Source organism: Dromiciops gliroides, chromosome 2 (assembly GCF_019393635.1).
Source record: "Dromiciops gliroides isolate mDroGli1 chromosome 2, mDroGli1.pri, whole genome shotgun sequence".
Classification (NCBI taxonomy): Eukaryota; Metazoa; Chordata; class Mammalia; order Microbiotheria; family Microbiotheriidae; genus Dromiciops; species Dromiciops gliroides.
Window position 1 is genome coordinate 24,245,569 of NC_057862.1, and position 19,157 is coordinate 24,264,725.

Sequence of the window (19,157 nt, forward strand, 5' to 3'; positions counted from 1 at the left end):
AAGGAGGGGGAGAGAGAGAAAGAGGGAGGTTTAATATACAATAGAGAGATGCCCTGAGGCACTCTGCTGAGCCTTCCTGCATAAATGCTGCCGCTTTGGTCTTACAGGAAACTGACTCAGAGTCCATCTCAAATATGATCTTGTCAAAATACTGCAACTCCAGTTTTTTAAAACAGGATTTCTTGAACTGGACGTATATATTTATGCGAGCAGGGCAGAGAGCCTAACCCATGTATCTATCAGGCGTCTTTAATGTTCCAGAAATGTGTAAAATGCCCTTCAGTCATGTCCGATCATCTGTAAAAAATTTTAAAATATTAAAAAAATAATAAAATGGGTTAGTCTAATCAAACATACGCAGGACGTACTGTATCATAAAGTGGGGTTGGGGGGAGGGAAATGAGCTGTAATTCCTCTTTGCAACCCACGTTGATGAAATAGGAAGATCAGATGAAATTTCAAGAAAGATAATTAAAGAGTGAGGCGCAAGGCGTAATTTGGCTAATGCAGAAGATGGGGAGCCTGCAAATTGCTACATTGTCTCCCTGCACTCTGCAGAGTTGTGATATTTAAATTATTAAAATAGTTTTCGACAGCTTTCAGGATCCCGGCTCTCTTTGGCATGGGCTTTTATTACTTAGTGTAATTTGACGATCTGCCATTTTCTCTCGTTTATCTCAGGGTATAGAGAAACGAGATAGATCTTGCCTTTATTACTTCCCCATGTTCTGAATCAAAAATGTGGTTTAGATCACGTTAAGTGCCCTAATTCTTACTGCAGTGGACGCATACATTATGAAAATGCATCAAAATACATGTAGGGGCTCTCCCCACCTCCAGCCCGGAGTCTCAGGCATTCGTTCTCTGCCGAGTGTATTAACTTCAGCCATGTGAATATAATTTTTTATTAAAGTAATCCTGTTTCAACTAGATGCTAAGACTAGAGGTGAAACGTTGCGAAAGCGTTAAAAATAGCTTACTAGTAATTTCAACATCCTGTAATTTTATCACAGATCAAGTTTCAACTGTCATACTATACAGATCTTATTCCCCATATATTACATGTTTACTTTTTAACATGCCAGACCTACTTTAGTAGGATTGTTGCCAATATAATAAAATTGGAAGGGGGCTGGGGGAGAGCTGGCAGGGGGAGGGGTGTGTGTGTGTGGGGGGGTGGTGGTGTGGCTAACGGGGGAAGGAGCGGGGGCGGGGCCGGGGGGGGGGGAGGAGTGAGGATAGATGGTTAGTGGGGCGGGGGGGGGCCGCGAGAATAAACCATTTTACATCAACACTGCGAAAATGCAATCTAGACGCTTAGAACCCCGGCAGCTGGATCGGAGGCTGGGCAATGCAGTCAGTCTCTCTGCCTGTTCCTTGTTCCGACCCTCTTAAGTTTCTCTGTGTTTGCATAATAACCCTGAATACAAACCTACCAGTGCTCCAGGGCTCCAGAACAATAAATATACACATTTAAAGCCTTTATTGTCTCACGGTTCATGCCCCCGGTTTTAAACAGCTTAATTTCTAGTTGTATTTAACTAGTTTGCAAATGGATCTCCCCCCCACCCAGTTTCCAACTATTACGGGGAGGAAGACCCCCCCCCATCTCCCCCTCCCTCCTCCCCTCCCTTTCCCTTCTCTCTTTTGGGAGGGGGTGAGGGATGTGTGTGTGAGGGAGAGAGAGAGAGAGAGTTAGTATATTATTGCTGTAGCACTGGGTTATATAAACACATTATCATTTGAGAGCGCCCTTGGCGTCCATCAGCATTGTAAACACGTCCTAGTGTATATACTTTAAAATTAAAGAATGCACACGCAGAACCGGGAGCCTGGATTCCTATTCCGAGCAGACCCACTGCTCGCGTTTATTGATTTATCTTGCACCGTTTATTGTTTCAGTCCCTAAATGCAGTCGGTGTCCGTTCAATATTGTTTTTTGGGGGGCAAAAAACACTAAAAAAAAAGAAATCCCGTGGATATGTGTGTGTCTGTGTGTGCACATTGGGTTCACTCGCCTTTCCCTGTGTATGTGTGTGTGCTTTTCCCGAGTGTGTTTTTTTGCAAAGCGAACAAATGCATTAATATTTATATGTTTATATAATCGATAACCCACTTTTCCCTTCCGTGTAAATAGGCATCAAAAGATAATTTAACAGATTAGTTCTTGAAAACATGGCAGTGAGGAAGCGTAATTTAACTATCAAACAAATCTACATGTCTAATAAAATCAGATCTGCTAAAGAGCGGCGGGCGCCCCTGAATCTCTGCAGGGAACGTTCTTTATATTAGACATATATAAGCAGGTCCTGGCAGATGCATGAACGAGCACCACCACACTCGGCCCCCCGAAAAAGAGAAACCGCGGGGTACGCGCCCCCATTGGCATCTGCAGGAAACCCCGTGGAAGGCGGACGCAGATTTTGGGGGTCCTTTATTTTTCTTAGGACCGGGACGTGCATTTTGCCTTGATCCATCCGCTCTGTCCCGGGTCTTCAACCCAGTCTCTCTCGCGATTGCGAATTTGATCCCCGGAGGTTCAGGGCAGAGCTAGGTCTTTCGACCACGAGGGGACAGTTGGGGGACAGGAGAAATATTAGGAGCCCTTTTTGGTCATTTTGGTGGAGACAGGGAGGGGTGGGCTTGATTTTATATTGAGACACCGAGCCGGCTGGAGGGCGAGAATGCTTTTCCCTGCCAGGACCTGATGCAATCCATTCAAGCCAACAAGTTTGGAGAGAATGTTGAGTTCAATCAATTCAGAACGTCGAGATGGAGCTCAGCTCACTCCAGGTATTTTGCTCGGCTCCGCTCCCCCGGCCCCCGGCAGCCCCGCCGCCCCCCGGCCCGCAGCCCGCCCGCACCCCTGCACCCCCCCGGAGCCCCCCACAAACTTTCCACCAAACTTTTGCCCTCTGCAGCTCCCCAAATCATTTTTATTGTTTTCCCAAAATTCCTGCACACATCTTACATACATATTTAATTTTACCTTCTGGGATGAGGGTGGGGGGGTGGAAAGGGGCTGGAAAAGGGGGAGGGGGTCGGGGGGGTGTTTTAAGGGAGGTCGATATTGTGTGTAATGTCGATATATTTTTTTCACCCAGCTAATATCTGATGGGTGACTCTGTGTGACCGTGTGTGTGTGTGTGTGTGTGTGTGTGTGTGTGTGTGTCTAACTCTGAATGTATGCGAAACGATGATTGTCTTATTTACACGATTGTTTTCTCCCCTGCAGTGGGTCGGCTCTCCGTGTGGCTTGCACGGACCGTACATTTTCTACAAGGCTTTTCAGTTCCACCTTGAAGGCAGACCAAGAATTTTGTCCCTTGGCGACTTTTTCTTTGTAAGATGTAAGCCAAAGGATCCGATTTGCATAGCCGAGCTGCAGCTGCTTTGGGAAGAGAGGACTAGCAGACAACTTTTATCCAGCTCCAAACTTTATTTCCTCCCAGAAGACACTCCCCAGGGCAGGAATAGCGACCATGGCGAGGTGGTAAACCTATCTCTTGTTTCTCTTTTCTGTTATTTTTCTAGTAATGCTTATTACAGGGCGAGCTTGAAATATACTGTATGTGTTCACTTCTGCAGGGAGCGGCGTGGTCGAGCCTTTTTTTTTAAAGGGGTAGCGCCACTCTCTGGGGCTGGAGCGATTTTTTTTCTTTTTCTTTTTTCTTTTTTTCTTTTTTTTTTTTTGCCGTTGTCAGAGTTTTTTGGCCGTCAGCTTTACAAAGAAGATCCAACTGCTGATTTTCCAGTAATGATCAAATAACTTGTTGGAGGAGAGAGAGAGAGAGAGAGAGAGAGAGAGAGAGAGAGAGAGAGAGAGAGTGTTTGTGTGTGTGTGTGTGTGTGTGTGTGTGTGTGTGTGTGTGTGTGTGTGTGTGCCCTGGCTGCTGCCGCTTGCTGTCTGAACGTCACATGCTTTTTGTATTTTTGCTGAGATCTCTCCCTGTCTCCCGGTCCCCCCCCCCCCTTCTCTCCTCTCTCCCAGCCTCTCTTTCGATGTGTTACCTTGGCGTCTGGATCAGCCAGGGCTGGGTGGATTTCTTCTTGGTGGGTTTCGATATTGTTCATGTTTCTTTTTCTTTCTTTCTTTTCTTTTCCTTTCTTTTTTAAAAGTATTTGATATGTTTAAGAGGGCGGAAATTACGAAATGGAGGGCTGAGTTGGGATCAAAAGCTATTGAGCTGGCAAAGACGTGTTGAATAAAGTGATAAATGACAGGTACTAGGATAATACATTCAAATAACTTGCAGGTCTGCCTGGGCGTATTTCAAAGCAGTCGAGTAACCCGCACAAACACGTTAAGCATTAACAACTATCTCTCCCTCTCCTCTCCTCTCCTCTCCTCTCCTCTCCTCTCCTCTCCTCTCCTCTCCTCTCCTCTCCTCTCCTCTCCTCTCCTCTCCTTCCCGCCCCCCGCCCCGCACTGTACCCCACCCCCTCCCCTGCCCTCCTCCCTCCCCCTTCCGAGAGCTATTGCCTGGACTCCCTTTAAATGACTCCACGAAAAGTGGCCCTTTTCCAAAAAGGAGTTGGGGGGGGGGCAAGAGGAGGAGGTGGGGGAGCAGTGTGTGACTCTCACACTAACCCTGAAAGTCCGGTCATTTCCTCTCCCAGACGGTCGCCCTGGTGAAGAGTTGGGGTGCCCGTAGGTAGGGAGAAGGTCTTCCTCCTCACGTTTTTTCCTCGGGTGCGGGAGTGGGCCAACCCCGGGAGCCTGACCTGGCCCAGGAGGTGGCCTGACCCGATCCCCGGGGGGAGATGGCTAGTCCCGATCTCTGGGCTCGGCCGCCTCCCGCCCAGCCTGCCACCTTCCCGAGCTGTAATTGCACGGGTGACCGCAGTTCTGCGGGCTTCTGGCGTCAGCTGCTTACCCGCCCGCCCGCCTGCCTGCGCCGGGTGACTGCTGGGGAGCTATTTTGGTGTTGGTGGTGTACCCGCAGCGCGATGGGCAATACGACTGACTGACGGCCTGGAAGTTGATGCTGCTGCTGCTGCTGCTGTTGTTTTAAGTGAAAGAAAGGTCAGGGCAATCATATTGTGGCTGAAAGCAACTAACTAACCATGGGGCAGGCAGGCGCCCGAGGTGCGAGGTAGGTGTAAGGCTCTGATATTAATGGGTCCCCATTAACTCCTCCTAGAGTGAGCGCAGTCAGAGTCCCTTCAGCATTCCTGAGTCTGATGGAGTTAATTGTACTTTTCTAAGACGCCACCCCCCTCCCTTCCCTCAGTATCGAATTACCCATCAGTATTATATGTTTGTTAATTACCGTAGTTTGTGCAGTGTTTGCCCTACGATCTGCCTCTTCTGAAATAGGAATCCCTCCCTTCTACTCCCCTCCCCATAGTCCACTTTTTTGTCCTTACTGTCCATATTGTATGTTGTCTGTCTGCAATTAAAGAATTGATGTTTGGGAACGTAGAGCCAACCTTGAAATCCACCTACAGATTGACCCCTCCCCTCTCAAGATCTCCCTCTGTCCCCTCCCCCTGTCCAACTTTGCTGTGCAGCTGTCTCCCTTCCTTTCCCTCCCCCTCCCCCTCCTGATTCCTTATTATTTGCTTTTCAAATTTATTACTTCAACATGGCCTGTGATCTGGAAAAAGGGAAGGATTAAATATCCAGAAAAAAGAACTGGAGTCTAATAGACTTCTGAGTAAACCCAAGAGGAAATTATTCAGTGTTTTACGGGATATTTTGTGGTCACCTTCGAAATTGGAATTGCGATCTTTTTAAAGACTTGGTGTTGACCCCACTATGGTACAGGTTTTAATTTCTGTTTGGCTGATTCAATGGAGAGGCTTAGCTTGCGGGTGAAAAAATAGAGCAGCTGAAGGTTTGAATTTGCTTTTAAAAAAAGTGCTGACAGTGACTATTTAAAAAAAAAACCCACACCATACTTTTTCTTTGTTTATTAGAGGGAAATGAGCCATTTTAATGATCAGCTCATGTTGTTACTGTGAGACACCTTACCTGAGAAAATTAATCTTACCATTTAAAGGAAAACTGGTGGGGGGGGGCAGGAGGGGAGATGACTCTATTTATAATTCTCAGCTGCATATACGTCCTCTAATATTATGCATGATTTGTTTTTTAATGCTAACATGGCTGGTAATTAGCTGTATGATTATGCTTGTATATTTCATTAGGACCTCAGCTGATGTCATTGTGAATTATCCAGCCATATTAAAACAATTTTCAGTCGAAAATAATGACACGCCTTAAAATTATGCAAATGTGGGTTGCATTGTGTAAAATAATTATGAGAAATGTTAGAGCAGGTAGAAAGTTTCCTAATGCGGATCGGTTTTCCACCCTGGTGATGTCATTTCCCCCCTGGCCTAAGTTAGTCATTCATTAGCAGACTAGGGGTGGCAGCAGCAGCAGCAGCAGCAGCAGCAGCAGCAGCAAGCTCTGGTGCTCACTCATACTTCTTTGGCCAAGAGCCTACAGAAACTCGCACTTAGAGCCAGGACCTAGAGGGGGCAACATCACACTCCCATTAACAAATGTACTTTGTTTTCACTTACTCCATTAACTTGTTTATATACATTGAAATGATTTTTATTATTGATGTTAAATAGTTTTGAATGATAAATTTGGTGTTTAAATGGGTAATGAAAATGAAAAGCTTCTTAGTGATTTACACTTTGTTACTTAAGGAAAACATTTAGCACTTTTAATCAGCAGAGCACAGTTTATTTTAAGCAACTCAGTAGAGGGTAATAATTCCTTTATGTAACTGACATCAACATCTACTATTCCTAAAGGACACTTAGAGCTTGTTTTGGGGTAAGGTTTGGTTTGTCTGCTTGTTTCTTGTTTTCCTTAATAGAAACACTCTGGTATCTTTCTTAGATTTCTGGAAATAATAGAGATATGTGTTGCAAGACTTGGCAGTTCATAATTGTTAGAGAGAAGGCCATTCCCCAGAGCTCCACATTGTATATATTATATTATGGAAGCTTGTACTCTTGTACATTTCACAATTGTCAATGTGCTGTGTCAAAGGTCATTCGATGCTGGGTATGAGTAACATGGTTGGTTAGCGGACCAATTGGCTCTATCCTGAGTTCAGCTAACAGCTAGTCAGAGGTTGATATTGACAACAATAACACTGCAGTAATTATCGTAATACCATGTGTGTATACACCCTGTTACCTCCAAAAGCTTCATTGGTGCTCAGTCTGGGTATTTCTGTAAATGATGACCAACATTTAGAACTTTCAGTGAAGCCAGTCGCATAATTTCTTCCTCTATTATCTTTGCAAAAGGAATGAATGGCAGTCCAGGGCCCAGAAGGGGTTAAATTTCATCAATAATTTCCCACAATTGAAACATTCAGCCATTTGCTCTTCAGAGAAGGAAAATGGCAAAGTAGGCAGGCAACCGTTCTGTTACTTGGTAACTTCTGATGACATTTATTTTCAAGTTGCCAAGTACTTAGTTTAATGGCAATTTTATAGCCTCTTGAAATAGGCTTGCAGACAACTCTCCAGGTCCTATTTAAGCCTGGCCAGCAGTTTGCCTGGTTGGGGGGGGGGGGGCGGGGAGGGAAGAAAAGGCATGTTGATGAACTGTGACTCTTGGGATAAGGATTAGCAAATTCATGTTTCTGAAGAGCTTAGAGTTTGGGTGTCCCAGCGATGCAGGATCATTTGGCATAGAATTAATAGGTTTGTTTAGCTATCATCTAGTCCAACCCCCTGTTTTACTGAGAAGGAAACTGAGGTTTGGGGAATTAAGTAATCTACCCAAGATTGGTTCAGATTTGGGAACATGATACAATGGGAAGAACACTTACTTGAGAGTAATAAAATCTGGGTTTAAATCACATACCTCCCAGTGACTACCTATGTGATCTTGGACAAATTTCTGTAAAATGAAGGACTTGGACTGGATGTTCTCTGAGATCCCTTCTTGTTGGCCAGTCCTCTCTGAACCTCTGTGATCCCATTTGGGCTTTTCTTGTCAAAGATACTGACATGTTTTTGACATTTCCTTCTCCAGCTCATTTTACATATGAGGAAACTGAGACAAACAGGGTTCAATGACTTGCCCAGGGTCACACAGCTAGTAAGTGTGGGGAGCCATATTTGAACTCAGGAAGACTGCAATGCCTAACTGTGCACCTGAGGTCCCTTACAGCTCTTGATCTATGATTCTCTCTAAGCAGCCCAGCTAACAGCTAACCCCAAATGGGCTTGCCTCTGCTTTTCCCTTCCAAAAAAGGTACATCCCCATGATGCCAGCATATCTGGTCAATTCTGGAAAAATTGAGGCAGTTGGTTACCCAAGAGTTTGGTCTACATTTACATAACTGTGACATTAAATATCTACATTGACTAAATTTTCAGTGGGATGGCTAACGTTGACTATGAGATAGGAGTTGTCTAGACAGGGCCAAACTCTAAAAAGAAGAGATGCTTGTACTCTCCAGCTATCTCCTCAGCTTCTAGAATTCATGAATGGAGTGTTTGGGAGGGCATTTCTTTGAGATGTTTTAGCTGATTTTTTTTAACAATTTCTAAAATATCAAATTTATATTAAATAAACTGGTGAGGCGTTTCCATCTACCAACTTGACCCTTGCCAAAGTAGGGTCATATGATGGGATGGGTATTTCTTGCAGACTGGCCAGGCCTTCAGGGTCCCTAAAATTCCAGGATGCTAAGTGTACCCCTGTTGGTTGTTCTTATTTAGAACTTGAAGCAGCCTGTAGGGCAGTCATCTTCCATGGTATTTGCTTTGTGAATTACACCTGTGATGCATTCTCTCCACAGATCCCAATGGTGGATCATAGGTTCATAGATTGAATCCACATGGGACCTTAGAGGGCATTTAGTCAAACCCTCTTATTTTAACAATTAGGAAACTGAGGCTCAAAAAGTTTATGACCTGCTTGAAGTCACTGAAGGAACATAGCTTTGTATATTAATAGGTGAAGTGAATACATACTATTTGGTATGGGTTTTTTTTTTAGTCGCTTAGGTTTAAACTGTAGCAATATTTATGTCATCGACATTTAGTCACTTAATGAGTAAATACATGTATTACATTCTGTATGTACTCACCACTTTACTGTTATTGTAGGAGATACACAGATGAACAAAACATAGCCCTCTGCCCTTGACTTTATAATGTGCTTGAGGAGGTTAAATGAACAGACATAAAACAATTAGAGAACAACACTTCAGTGGATCTGCGATTTTATTGGTTTTCCATTTCATTTGTTTTCTGGTTTAGATCTGAGCCCTTCCATCCCTTCTTATTCCATTCCATTCTTGCCTAAGTCTTTTTCTAAATTCTCCATTCTGGAGCCACCCAACTAGAAGGCTTCCTTTCATATTTTATGGATACCAGGGCAACCCTTGAGCTGCCCTTTCTTTAGGCTTCTTCCATTACTGACCCACCTCCTTTTCCGCATCTTTGATATCACTGTTCAAACTCAACTAATTTTTAGTAATATGCTTATTACACCCACCATGAAGACATATTTCATTGCCTTCTCGGTCAACTTTGATTCTGATTGTTTTGAGAGAGAACAATATAAGACATTATCTAATGAAGTGCTGAGTTGTGTGGTCCAGATAATATATAATAAGTATAATCATCCAGAGAAAAGCTAATTGATTGAAGTCCAGTAGGTTTTTTTAGACGGTCCAGCTTCTGTGTACGTCCAGTCCTCTGGCTCATGATCAGAACCCACCTTGGCCCCTTCCTCTTTTGGTTCTTTGCCAATAGGGAGTTTGGAGGGTTTTGGAAGGGAGGGGTTTATTTAATATAAACATTAGCCATTCCTAGACACATTCCTATATCCAAACAGGATCCCAAAATTACAGATCTAGAACTAGAAAAAACCTGAGAGGCCTTCTAGTCTAGACCTCTCATTTTACAGATGAGGAAACTGAGGCAAACAGGGTTAAGTGACTTAGCCTGAGTCAAACAGCTAGTAAATGTCTGAGGTCAGATTTAAATTCAGGAAAATGAGTTTTCTTGACTCTAGGCCAGCATTCTCTCCACTGTACCCCCTAGTTGCCCACTGACAATTTACCTGCACACAAACACTTGGCACCAGGTTTCATGTTGGTCCATCTAATTGAAAGGGTGTCCATATCTTCAGATGGCTTTTGAGGAGTGTGAATCACTCAAATCGATGGTGTGTGTAAAACACGTTGGAAAATTTAAGACACTATAAATTTTAAGTGACTTGTGTGTGTTTTTCATTGAGAAATTAGTTATAAAGGGACTTGGAGTCAAGAAGATATGGATCTAAATCCTAAAAGACCCTTACTAGTTGTATCTCTTTTTTTTTTTTTTTGTAGGGCAATGAGGGTTAAGTGACTTGCCCAGGGTCACACAGCTAGTTGTGTCAAGTGTCTGAGGCTGGATTTGAACTCAGGTCCTCCTGAATCCAAGGCCAGTGCTTTATCCACTGAGCCACCTAGCTGCCCCTGAGCCACCTAGCTGCCCCACTAGTTGTATCTCAATGGACAAATGACTACTTTTCTGAGCCTCAATTTCCTGATCTGTAAAATGGGTTGGGGGGAGGTAATAATATCAACATTATTGGCCCTCCCAGGATTGTTGTGAAGCTCAGGTAAGATAATGTAGGTGTAGTGCTTAGGTCCAACAAAAATGCCAACTGATGACTAGCCAGAGGATTAAGAGGGCATTGATTTAACACCATTGTAGTTAATATGTGAAGCTTCTATTGTGGAAATGAGAGCTTTCCCACATGGGCCCAACTCACAAAGTACAGCAGTTTGAGGGGAGAAACGGGGGGAGGGTGACCTTGACCATGGCAGTCTCTTTGTGTTGAGTGATTGTTGTCAAATTCTGTTCACATGTGTTTAAGGATGATCATTTTTAGCTGGGCCACACATTTTCCATCAAGTCCAAATTATAAGCAATTAAAATCTCCATTGATGTTTGAACTGTTAGGCAAGAAGTAGGGAAATGTTATTTTTAATGATGTACAAGAGTCCACTCTTGTAAATAAATTGTTATTAATTATTGATAAGAGTGCTGTTGTTCACAGTGGCATCTCAGTGATACATGACCCAGAGCTCATTTATCAATGTCTCATTTTTGCCAATATACAAAATCCAATTGCTGGAATCAAAAGCATTTGCCTGTCATTTTTTATGCTCTGGACAGTTGCATGTTTTCCATTTCTTCACTCAGAATAATAGCATTGTTGGTGATCCTCAATAGGATTGGTTTTTAAAGAAATTTAAAACAAATTTATTGATCACTAGCTTGAGGATTCATTCGCCTCTCAGAAACATGGTCATGGGCTCCTGCGTTTCTTGAAAAATCTGCTCCCCTGCACTTGTACAATAATGGATTTTTCAAGCTACACTGTGATACTTGTCTGCCGGCTGGAGATTAGAATCGAGGCCTTAGCCCACGGCATGTGTATCTCCCATTCTGGTCTGTCAACATCACTAATGACAACACATTTCAAACATGCATATTATGATTATCAAAGTGTGCTTTCGAATCATGCTAATGCCATCAATCCCCAACACGCACTTGGCGTAAATTAATTCTGCTTCTGAAATCAAATCCACTGTTAGCAGTGTTTGAGATGTACGTTTGGCATTTATCACCCAGACTAGTACTGTTTGGATAATTATATCTCTTGCCTAACAATTCTCCATAGAAGCACCTGTGCAGCTGTATAGCTCTGTGTGTGTGTGTGTGTGTGTGTGTGTGAGAGAGAGAGAGAGAGAGAGACAGAGAGACAGAGAGACAGAGACAGAGAGAGACAGAGACTGAGTATATGCATACTCCTGCTGTCCGTTACAAACACCTAGCATATTCTCTTCTCTGGCAGCAGCCACAAGTCAGCCCAGCCAAGACCAAAGGCATTAGTCAGTGTTAAGCCACATGTTGCTAGTCATTAGCCAGCAGTCTCTAACCTGTGGTCACATCCACCTATTTCCCCCTTTACCTGTCAGTTCTTTGTGACTTCTCCCTGTGCATGGAGAATGGGAAACACACCCACTGCTCCCCACAGTGGCATTCCCAGGCCGATCAGTGGCACTGAGTGTTCAAACTCTTGTCTTTTAGAATAATGGCCTTTACATCCTGCAGCCCTCCAGCATGTTACACTACTGTGCAGGCTGGGAAATAAAAATGTTCTAATTGTGTCTTTTAAATAAGCATAGGAGTGAATTAATTAGACCATATTTTGTCTTTAGTTGCCTAGTTACACAATAGTATTCCTGAGCTCGAGTAAGATAAATTGGCTTCTTTTGGTGTTGCTTGTCCCTTAATCATAATTACTGTATTGCTTAGGAGAGGAAAGCACACGTAGATTTTGAATTTTTTATTAATCATCAAAAATATGCATATGATACATAAAGTATATACTGTTCAACCTGTTTTGTATGCTTCTATGTGGGAAGAAGTTGTATTATGATGGTAACATTTGCATTAGTTGCTCAAAGATGTAGTTCTGGGAAATACATAATTGAAATGTTTTTGAATTACCTTTGCTGGCCTTTCCAATCTTATTCAAAATAATAGTGCCTCCAGTCCTAGAGTCGGCACTCTTGTTTGATTGAACAGCTTCCTTTGAGGAGAATATGTAGGCTCCCAGGGTTAACCCTGCTGAGCCCAGTCTGGGGCGCGCGCCATCCTCCTGAAGCACAGAGCTTCCCTTGCCTACGTTCGGGAGGTCAGAGGGATGCCAGGTGGCAGCACTCCAGTGATCCTACTGCTTGGCATATGTCTGTGTCCTATTAAGAGGTGCCAGGGTAAAAGATAAGAATTAGCCGTAACTTGGGCCTGGCAGTCTCTGTGAGCGAAGAGTGAAAGCCAGATATACTATTGGAAGACCCAAGTTCAAATCTGGGCTCCAAAAACTCACCTAGTTTTGTGAACTTGAACAAATCACATCAACTCCTCTGAACTTCTGCTTAGGGGTTCTGTTGTCTGCTCTGTAAAATGGAAAGATAGGGGGGCAGCTAGGTGGCGCAGTGGATAAAGCACCGGCCCTGGATTCAGGAGGACCTGAGTTCAAATATGGCCTCAGACACTTGACACTTACTAGCTGCGTGACCCTGGGCAAGTCACTTAACCCCCATTGCCCCACCACCAAAAAAAAAAAAAAAACAATGGAAAGATAATGGTATTTGTGCTCTCTTTCTCCTGAGCTGATTCATGTGGTGCTGTGTTTAAAGAGCAGTGGGTCTGGAAGTCTGATAACTTGGTTCGACTTGGCTTCCTTTCTGTCCTCTGCTACTTCATTCTCTTGTGACCTTGGGGCCTTTGTTTCCTCATTTGTCCAATGAGGAGGTCAGAACTAGATAGCTCCTGCAGTCTAGCTCTTTATCGATGGTCCCATGATCCCAAGTGCCATATAAATGTGAGCGGCTATTGATATTATTTCACTTCTCAATGACTGGTTATGACTGGCTAGTTAAGACCTGGGGTTTCCTTTTCTGATTAAAGCTGAGCAGCAACTGTTGGGCAGCTTGATAGAGTTACTAAACAATGAAAGACACTGGCATAAGAAACCCACTGTACAGGCTCAGTAAATGTATGTGAAAATTGGCCCCATTGTTCTGTTGTATGAAAAGCAAGTAAATTATTTACAGATATTTGCTAATTAAAGCACATATTGTTTTACCAGCACAAAAGAACACAATACAACTTGAGGCAAAAGAATAGGCTTGCATAATTTAAACCTGCTAATGCAATGTATTCTTGTTAAGAAAAAATATCATTATGTAATCTACAGGCCAGGCCTTTGCACACTCCAATTCGAATAGGCCAAATTAGCAGCCCAGCCCATCAATCTGCTTATCAGCTGGGCCACACTGAGATCTGTGGACTCTCTTAATGGCATACCTCCTGACAGAATCCTATGTTCCCTTTGGTCAGAAATTCTCTCGTATCTGACTGCATTCAGATCAAATCAGATTTTTTTGTTTCCAAATAAAACCCAAACCCAACCATACTGATGACCCAACAGTAAGTCAGAGTGTTTGTGTTTGTGCCCGTTTCTCAAAACTTTGCCAAGTCAGAGCTTGTTAGGTGGTGGTTGTTTTCTGAAAGTCCCTACTTTAGCCATGAGTTACCATTTCTATTTGTTCTTGCTCCAAATACTGTATCATCCAAAGGAAGATGAGGAAAATTGCAAAATGACACAGAAGAAAGAAATCTCGTATCTGTTGTTCTTCTATGGTAGGATCTCTTTCCTAGGATGGAGTCCTGACAGCCTGAAAAGTAAAGTATGGTCTAAGTGCCTCTCCCACTTGACTCTTATACTACTAACATAGTTCTAAAGACAGAGGATATAGAGGTGTTGAATTTTAGTTGGTGAAGTTCACCGGCCACCTTCTGAGAAAGACGTCTTGACGTTGGTAGCAATGAACCCTTTCAACATATTTGTCTAAGAAAAATGTAATTGGGATTTCTTCAACCTTGCCTTCGTATTGATGTCCTCCAATGCCCTTTGCACGTCAGAAGAGTGTTTTGAGTTTCTGTAGCCTGTTTAGCTTCTTGGGATGACCCAGCAAGGGGATGTTACTCTCTGGAATCTAGAAAGATGGACTGAAATCTGATGGTACACATACAAAGGGAGATAATGACCCAGAAACCATGATTAATAGACTTTGTCTCACGACTGGTGGCTACTCCCCCTCTGATGCCTTTATGAGTACATTGTGTGTTGGTCCAAGTCAGGTTTTTCCAAGATAACATTTTGGATAGTCTACAAAGCTGCTATTTCTGTAACTGCACAGCATGTGGATGGAATGAAGGCATTAGCATGGGAATGGGGAAATGTCTTCATAGGCTTCTCTAAAATGGAAACTTTTCAACCTTACTTTCCCCTCCCGACAACACAAACCCTAGAATCTGATCCTGCTGGTTGGCTTGATGTTCCTCTACATGCCATGCTTGCTCCCACATCCTTAGAAAGCCGCTTCTCCTCCTTAATCATTTTCAGCTCGTCTTTCACATTCTAACTCAAGGCCTATCTCTTCCAGTAAGCTATTGGTGAAGACTCTCATCTGTTGTGTCTCCACATTTGGAGTATTGGTTTTTCTTGAGGTGCCACTTTTTAGAAAGGGCATCGACTAGCTCACAGATATCTAGATGGTCAGAATGGGAAAGACAGGACAGAATCGATATTTAGCTTGATGAAGAAAAGACTTAGGGGGGACATGATGGTTCCTGCCAGACTCAAAGAGCCATCTTGGGCAGGAACAGTTAGTCTTTTCTGTGTGACCCCAGAGGGTGTGGTCCTCTGGGAGAATCTGGATGACTCTTCAAAGAGAAAAGAGACCCAAGTCTCTTCATACATTATATCTGTATATTACCTAGCATTGGAAACTCTTGTGTAGTATAGATAATGAATAGCAACAATTTAGCACTTTTAATATTATTAGAATTATTATTTGGGGCAGCTAGGTGGTGCAATGGATAAAGCACCAGCCCTGGGTTCAGGAGGACCTGAGTTCAAATCCAACCTCAGACACTTGACACTTAGTAGCTCTGTGATCCTGGGCAAGTCACTTAACCCTCATTGCCCTGCCCCCCCCCAAAGAATTATTATTCATCCACTTATGATTTCATTGATTTGGATTCTCCCTCCACTAACTCAGTGGATAGAGTGCTGGAGACAAGAAGGCCTGAATTCAAATCTGACCTCCGATGCGTCATAGTTATGTCACATAAACTTTCTTGGCTTCAGGTCCTCACTTAGAAAATAAGGGGGTTCAACTTGATGGCCTTTGGGGTCCCTTCCAGCTCTAAATTAGGATCTCATGATTCAGGAGAATGGAGAATTATGTTGGCAGAAAGTTTTATCAACCTCTAGCCAGCCTGGTGACATGACTATCTAAACGAGCCCAGTCCTTGGAAAATATCGGTAGAGTCTGTCACTGTGCCTGTCCTTGGGCACTTTCTTGGTGGGACCCATCAGAACTTTGGAGTTCTAGACCTAATGGACCAGATGGCGTTTGCATTGGATTTTGATGGAAGGGTAGGATCTTGCTGGTTAGAACAGGGGTTGGCATCGGGAAGATGTTCCAGGAATGAGGGAAAGGCCTGGAGACAAGAAAACTGGAACAGGTGTGGCCGGGTGTGAATACTCCTAAAGGACAGGTTTGACCTTGTTACTCCCTTGTTCAAGAAATTCTTGAAGCTCCCCCTTGCCTTTAGGGTAAAAGACCAAACTCTTCTCTTTGGCTTTGAAAGCTCTTCAGTCTGACTCCAGGTGTATTCCACCTTACTCTTCTTCAGTCTCCCAACATTCCAGCCCAGCTGGCCTGTTGACTGTTCTCCAGACAGGACATTTCCTCTCTCCTTTCTGTCCCTTGGTATGGGTTATCCGTGCTTGGAACGACTCCGGCAGCTTCTCAGAGAATCTCAATCTTCTTTCAGAGATTAGCTTCACTGACGTCTCCAGTAGGAAATCCATCCTGGGCTGCTAGTGTGTGAGGAATTCCTTTGTATCTCCTTTGGAAATATTTTGTATTTCATGTCTTGTGTACATGTTGTTTTCCCCCAATCGAACATAACTTCCACAAGGCAAGAATGACTTCATTTCTACCTTTGTATCAGCACTGAGGACAATGCTTGGCATGCTAGGTACTTACTAGGTTTTTATCAATCAGAATCTTTAGAGAATGATGACGAGTCCTAGAGTTGTGGAATTTAACAACTGGAAGGGGATCTTAGAGATCCTTAAAGCTTGGTTAGAGAAAGTGACTTGTCCATGGTCACCTAGATAATAGGAAGAGGAGCTAGGATTTAAACTCAGTTCCTTTGGCTTTAAATCCAATATTCCTTTCACTGGACCATTGTTTTCTCTTTCCCAATTAAGCACTCAGCCAAGCCACACAAATTCATTAAGCACCTCTTCAGTGAAGATCCTTCTATCAGATATTATATATATATATATATATATGTATATATATCAGATATAAGGATCCTGTCTAATACTTCTTTTTTGCCCCTCTCATCTCCTCTCCTACCAAGTGCCTAGCACAGTGTTAATTAAGCAGGTCATAAGCACTCAAATATTTATTGATTAATTAACTAGTGGAACCAGGATTTGGGAAGAAATACAAAGCTTTTTTTAGTTTTTCCTTCATCCCACTGACCTTTTTTTTTTTTTTTTTTGTGGGGCAATGAGGGTTAGGTGACTTGACTTGCCCAGAGTCACACAGCTAGTAAGTACGTGTCAAGTGTCTGAGGCTGGATTTGAACTCAGGTCCTTCTGAATTCAGGGCCAGTGCTTTATCTACTGCACCACCTTGCTGCCCCCTGACCTTTTCTTTTTTAAAATTTTATTTATATTTTGTTATATTTTAAGTTCTGAACTCTCTTCCTCCCTCCCCACCCTAAACTAGAGAAAGCTGCCATTTGACATAGATGTGTAAATGTATATATACACACATATGCATACACATATGTGTATATGTACACACACATTTGTGTATATACATACACACATAATACACACATACTTCTCTTTATCAGTTCTTTCTCTGGAGGTAGATAGCATCTTCCTTCATAGGTCCTCTCTAGTTGATTTTATTATTTATAATGCTCAGAATAACTTAGTCGCTCACAGTTGTTCTTTGTACAATATTGCTCTTACTGTATACTACCAGAGACCTCTTCAAAACAACCACCACCTTTTTTTTTTTTTTAATTAGAGTCACTTTGGGAGGGTCCTTGTTAACCACCTTGTTCTCTCAAAGTTGTTATGAAGATATGGTGGAGACTGGGAATGGTCCTATAAATTCTGTAGTTTGTTTCCATTTTGGTTGGGCCATTCCAAAGGAATCCTGTCTAGCAGCCACAAAGAAAGTCCTCTATTGGCACTAGAAGAGTTCACAACGGATCCTTGGTATTTCTTGGTTCATTCTTTTTTGTGTTGAAATCACCAGGAAGCCTCCAGGTGATCCATGATATACCATTAGGAGCAGATCATCCAGTATAAACCCCCTCATTTACCCAGGAGCAAACTGAAATCTAGATCTGTAAAGTGATTTGCCTCAGGCAGTAAATAGTTGATGTGGGATTCGAATCCATGGCCTCTGTCTGGGAATCCAACCTTCTTTCCATGTCCCATGCTCCTTCCCACCTATTTTCTTTTCCAACCTTCCTGCCCCAGGACAGAACAAGTCCTGAGATGAAAGATGGGCTTCATCTTCTTGCATTTCTCCTCTTCTTTCTCCTTTTTGGAAATACTCTCCAAACCTGGCCTTTTCAGGTTCACGGCTGGGGCTTTTAAAGAAGCGAGGGGTATTAACAAAGTGCTATGGAGGGGAAAGGGGCATTGGCCAAAAGAGAGAGAGGTTACATTTTGGGGGGGCAGGGGTTTGGGGTTTTTTTGGTGAGGAAATTGGGGTTAAGTGACTTGCCTAGGGTCACACAGCTAGTGATTGTTAAGTGTCTGAGGTCAGATTTGAACTCAGGTCCTCCTGAATCCAGGGCTGGTGCTCTATCCACTGTGCCACCTAGCTGCCCCGTTATATTTTTATAAAGCGTTAGAGCTTTATGCGGTAAATGCATTAGGCCTCCCTCCCTCCCCCTTCCAGAAGGAGCAGAGCCACCGGCTGGCCCCATGCGTCTCTCTGCTCTGGGCCAATCCAGCATGGAATAACTGCTGTACTGAATTCAAATGAGAACTGGGCCGTGTCACTGGTCTAACCAAATTGCACCCAAATTGAACATACGGGGGGCGTCAATCCAGACAATAATGGAGCCCTTTATGTCTAAGTGAAATATACAGATATATTATCCTCTGTGAATGTAGTCCATAATAGTCTAATTGTATTTTGTCCTCCTCAGGGTGAGTGTGTATTCAACAATGATGCACTTGGATATAAAATATGCATCCCCAGCCATCTACCCTGGTAAAGGTTTCAATAACAAGGCTGAAGATGTTTTTTAAATGTAAATTATGAAGACGAGATAAATAGCAGACAGTGTCTTTTCTAATTATCAACAGTGGTGGGGTTTTCCTGTTTGGTTTTATTTATTTATTTTGGTTACAACCTGAGTCCTGCTCATCTATATTCATTTTTGATGTCCCCAGATTATTTCTTCAGTAACCCCCCGAGCAGGTGTTCAAATCATTCATGACCTCTAGATTTCTGCTAATGACCCCTCATAGCAAT

The 19,157-nt window shown here is 43.1% G+C and overlaps 1 protein-coding gene across 5 annotated transcripts in view; it reads left to right on the plus strand.

The window, feature by feature from the left end:
* Nucleotides 1-2,406: 2,406 nt before the first annotated feature.
* Nucleotides 2,407-19,157, plus strand: part of ARID5B (AT-rich interaction domain 5B) — a 210,543-nt gene continuing 193,792 nt past the window's right edge. For 2 of the 5 annotated variants that reach the window (XM_043984027.1, XM_043984028.1), the window contains exons 1-2: nucleotides 2,407-2,793; nucleotides 3,236-3,490. In XM_043984027.1, coding sequence (XP_043839962.1) covers nucleotides 2,773-2,793; nucleotides 3,236-3,490 — 276 coding nt within the window. In that variant the 5' untranslated portion in view covers nucleotides 2,407-2,772. Of the gene's footprint in view, nucleotides 2,794-3,181; nucleotides 3,491-4,912; nucleotides 5,027-5,743; nucleotides 5,765-19,157 lie in introns of those variants that run through there. The other 3 variants (XM_043984026.1, XM_043984031.1, XM_043984029.1) reach the window with 3 other exon arrangements.